Raw genomic sequence first — 4742 nt, 5'->3', positions numbered from 1 at the left:
AAATCCGTTTTACAGTTATACGTTATATTGTGTGGTTTTATTAAAAACATTTATTAAAAAGTTATGAAATGTAATGTGGATTATTGTTTTTGTTTTATGTTGAAGGGATTTTAAGACCTCCCTAACGTTTAGCAAATATTGTTTTATACTTAAGCCAAGTCTTAACTAAGATATATTAGAAATATTAAGTAAGATATAAGAAATATTAGACGCCTTTTTTCACATTAATAGCAATTTTTGCCATTAAGAGTTTCTCCCATTGAGGATTATACTATAATAATTCACCTAATATGTTTCAAGGAATTCATTGCTCATGTTAAAAGTATCTAACTTTTTGTAAATCATTTTCTACTTTAAAGGTTAACATTATAATTATTTTTCCAGTCAGAATATGCCTCCTGGTCTGAATAAAGCAATAAGCCAGGCAGGAATCTAAGGAGGACGCTGATATATTGGTGTCGGATTGGTTGATCTCTCCTGCAAAAGAACCTCTTCAAAGAGCAGAGCTCTGTGGGGAACAAATGGATTGCTTTTGGGTTATTGATCTTTTTACTTTGTGCTGTGAACCTGCGCTAAGCGACCAGGAGCGCACCCAATATTGGATCTGACTTTCCTCTCCTTGTTTTTCATTTTCTACAGGCTCTTCAACCTGACCCTGAAGAAACTCATTATGCTGAAGGAGCTGGACAAAGATCTCACCTCGGTGGTCATCGCCGTCAAGCTGCAGGTAAAGACACAGCTTTGTCACAACTGACAGGAAATTAGGAAACGAACCAAAAAAAAAAAAAAAGACAGTTTCTCTCACAAAGTTTTGCAAATATAGTTTGTTGTGGTTTAACTACAGCATCCCAATGAAACGTTGAAAAATTAAGGATGAAATTTGAGAAGTGGAAAAGGCTGGAAAATGTAAAGATGGGTGTGGAAAAGAAAAGGTTTGAGTGTTTATATTTAATCTCAAATAAAAAAGACACTCTATTTAAATTAAGGTAATATTTTATTTTCTTTCGTGATCTTGTTAAATACATTTTCATTTATGTTTTATTGGGACATTGTAGGAACCAACAGATTCACCCAAAACTAAAAATGTAATGCATGTTTTTCAATATGTTTTCCACTATCCTCGGATATTTGCATTTTTAAATTTAACGTAGAAATGTTTACATTCATTTTCATCATTGGAATGGGTCTCTGTGTTAACCCTTTGATGGACCCCACTAATGACGATTATTACCAGCTGAACCATTGGACAATATGGCCAAACACTGACGGTACTGTGGCCTTAAGAGGCGCCGCGAAAATATTCATCCTCAATATAACGAAAATAAAACTACGTATTACTATTAACTCTTAAAATGCAAAAACTAAAACAGGTTAAAATTATTGTTATAAGAGCTGGGAGAGAATCTCGGAAAATAAAGCTAAGGGTATTTATCGCTGTAGTAAATGTAGTGACCACTAGAGGTCAGTAATCGGTCTGTATTCAGTTGTGTAAAGTTCTGTATATAGTTATTGTATAGTGTAAATGTATTATTTTTCTGCAAATTGTGTCATTTGAATTTTATGGTTAAATTATTACATTCATAATTAATTACTGTTATTCTAATTATTTCCACTTTTTTTATTTTATGCTGATGGGACTTTAAGATTTCTTTTGTATTTATTTGTAATTTGTTTAGTGCTTAAATCAGGTGATATGTTGCCTTTATGAATTAAAGCTGGTGGATAAGAAGCGTGTTTTTCACAGGCCAACTTCACAGCAGATGAAAACTGAACATTAACTGTAGTCATGGCTTTCTCCGATCTAAGAAAATAGGGTCCTCCTTAGGTAACTTAGTTTAAATTTAGAAGTTATATCTGCAAGTTTATTCAGGAGCATCCAATTATAGGACTTAAAGCCTAGAGATTTGATTCTATTGCGTGAGGGGAATAAAATAGGTTCCTAGCGGAGGTTTACATATTGGAGAACAAACCAGAAAGTAGTCTGTCTTCCATCTTTTTTTACCTCAGCAAAGTTCCTCACTGTTTTTCGAGGACGGTTATTGGATCTGGATGCACTTCATGGAATGATGTTTAAAAGCTCAGACACTCTCTGACACTCTGCCAAAGATGGGTTATTTAAAATTGCTGAGCTCCAGCAGGGCTGCTGCCTCTTTGCTTCTTACATTGACCAGCCTATAATTTCAATTATTTAAATTTAACATACATGATGTCAGAAATGTTAAATTAAAAGGCTTTGAAATTAAAAGGCTCCACATAATATATAGCGTTGTGTTATAATACTTCTGTCTTTTACTAGAAGCTCAGCGAACACAGAGTAGTGGATAGTGTGTTTTCCAAAGCTTTTATTTGAAAATCTGAACAGTGTGGCAAGCATTTGGGGTCCCTGAGTTAATATTTTGTAAGGATTTTCAAAATAATGTTGAAAATGACGCTGATTTTTTCCCATTTATCAATTACATTTAACTTTGCATTGCTTTATCACATATATTCCCAGTGATATCCGCTGAAGATCATAGTAGTGACAATGAATTGCTAATGTGCCGGAGATCCTCAGTCATGCAGGTCATAGTCATTCCAAAAAAAAAAAAAAGAAAATTAAAAACAATCCACTGGACTTTGTGAAGTTCAGGGGATTGTTTTTAATTTTCTTTTTTTGGATTGATTTGCTAAGTGTAAACAAGTTTTGTGTGTATAGATTTATAAGGCTTCTTCTTGCCAAACCCTTGTTGATACCCGTCATTTTCTATCTGAATATCTAAAAAGTGAACTCATAGGCTGTGGCTCATAGAGCACTATATAGTTGTTACGCCATTTTAAATGAGTGTTCGAACATCTAGTAGAAGAAAAAGTAGTGGACTCGAATTTTCCCACCATGCACCTTGAACAGCAGTGATGATCGATGGTCGCTAGACAAGCAGATATATAGATCTTTGTCATGATCTTGTCGACCACTTTTCTTCAGCATAGCTTCTCTCATCTGCATTTCACTGAATAGAGATAAATACTCTTTCTAGTTAGCTTGCAGCATTAGTGCTTGTATTTTTCCTTTCGATTTACACCTCCTATCTCCTCTCTGTCTCCTCACTAGGGCTCCAAACGGATCTTGCGCTCCAATGAGATCCTGCTTTCCTCAGCAGGACTGACAGAGACTGACTTACAGCTCACCTTCTCCCTGCAGGTAAAGAAACTTCCAGCCCTAACTGTAGCTGTAAACTGACTGTTAATTGGTGAAAACAAGTAGCCCCTGCTGGTAGTTGGACCATCCTGATATTTTCCGACCTATAGACAGATCCTGAGGCGTTTTATTGAGGATTATACCCATTTGTTTTCTCCAACGTATACTCTGTCCACTCATGCAGAGGACAGTTAATCTCCATCCTTCTAGTGTTTCTTCTCCTCCAAATCATCCTATCCTTATTCTGCTAATACCTAACGCTGCTAAAAGGTCAGAGAGTTTGTCTCTGTGGATTGCTGCGTCTACACTGAGCCAGACATTATACATTATACATTAAACTGGCTACAGCAACACCGCAGTGGAGCAGCCTATTAAAAGTAAGCAGCAGAGTCTTGTCATGGCTTTCAACATTGTTCCAGGAGCCAGTTTGTTCCAATTATTCTGCACCCGGTGAGTCTCTTAATGATGGGTTATGCCCTGTTCGGATGTGACTAAGCGATTTGTTGCTCGGGGAGAACTTGGAAAAGTATCTGGGGGTGATAATCCCTCCTGCAGCAAGTCATTAAGATCCAGCTAATTATTCAGGACCTTTGAAACCAGCGTGGTTGTTTTGATCACTCTGCACCCATCTAGCATTGTTTTCTTACCTGTAAGTTGTCTGTGTGTGTATTTCTACCTGCAGTACCCACACTTCCTAAAGAGGGATGCCAACAAGCTTCAGATCATGCTGCAGAGGCGGAAGAGATACAAAAACCGGACCATCCTGGGTTATAAGACTCTGGCTCTGGGTCTCATCAACATGGCAGAGGTATCATAGGGGTGGATACTTATTCTCTTGCAGTCCTTTATTTTAAATTCTTTGCGCATGAGGTATGCTGAGAAAATAGGCAGAGTTCAAACTGAAAACTGTCAGTTTGTATCATTCAGGAGGAGGCGGTGCAGAAATGCTGTGGATTTTTCCCTCTGTCCATTATTATAGAGCTGTATTTTTTTACCCATATATTCTATTACAGTCTTAGAGTTACTATTTTCTACCCCGCTGCATTTTCTACCCGATTTTCACTTAGAAGTATTTTCTAAACTTTCACTTCCCTACTGATGATAAAGGGGATATTGGGCTGCTGTAGAGCCACAGATAAATATCATTACGGTATTACCATGCCGACCAGTAGGAAGGCAAACAATAGCATTTGAGGCGGGGTTCTTACTTAATCTGGGAAAATCAACGTTTATAATGTTATTTGTTCACCTAATCTGGAAAAGATTGAGAAAAAAAAATACAAGCATTTCTCAGTTTCTGAAAAATGGAGCCATACTTTGACTTGTCATAGATGTGTCAATCTGTCCATATCTGATATGTACGACGGAGTATTAGGGCCTGCTATATATATATATATATATATATATATATATATATATATATATATATATATATTGTATTTTGAGAATAAGGTAATATTACAAGAATAAAGTCGTAACATTACGAGAATAAAGTCGTAACATTGTGAGAATAATGTCGTAACATTACGAGAATAAAGTCGTAACATTGCGAGAATAAAGTCGTAAC

General features: G+C 36.3%; 1 protein-coding gene across 2 annotated transcripts in view; it reads left to right on the top strand.

Moving 5' to 3' along the window:
• The first annotated feature begins 643 nt into the window (after positions 1–643).
• pacs1 (phosphofurin acidic cluster sorting protein 1) overlaps positions 644–4742 on the top strand; it is a 25654-nt gene continuing 21555 nt past the window's right edge. For both annotated transcript variants that reach the window (XM_015403995.1, XM_015403994.1), the window contains exons 1-3: positions 644–727; positions 3089–3178; positions 3858–3983. In XM_015403995.1, coding sequence (XP_015259481.1) covers positions 671–727; positions 3089–3178; positions 3858–3983 — 273 coding nt within the window. In that variant the 5' untranslated portion in view covers positions 644–670. The remainder of the gene's footprint in view (positions 728–3088; positions 3179–3857; positions 3984–4742) is intronic.

This window comes from Cyprinodon variegatus, unplaced genomic scaffold (assembly GCF_000732505.1).
Source record: "Cyprinodon variegatus isolate N-32 unplaced genomic scaffold, C_variegatus-1.0 Scaffold1609, whole genome shotgun sequence".
NCBI classification, from domain to species: Eukaryota; Metazoa; Chordata; class Actinopteri; order Cyprinodontiformes; family Cyprinodontidae; genus Cyprinodon; species Cyprinodon variegatus.
Note: the sequence above shows the minus strand (reverse complement) of the source record. Positions and strands in the feature narration are given on the sequence as shown.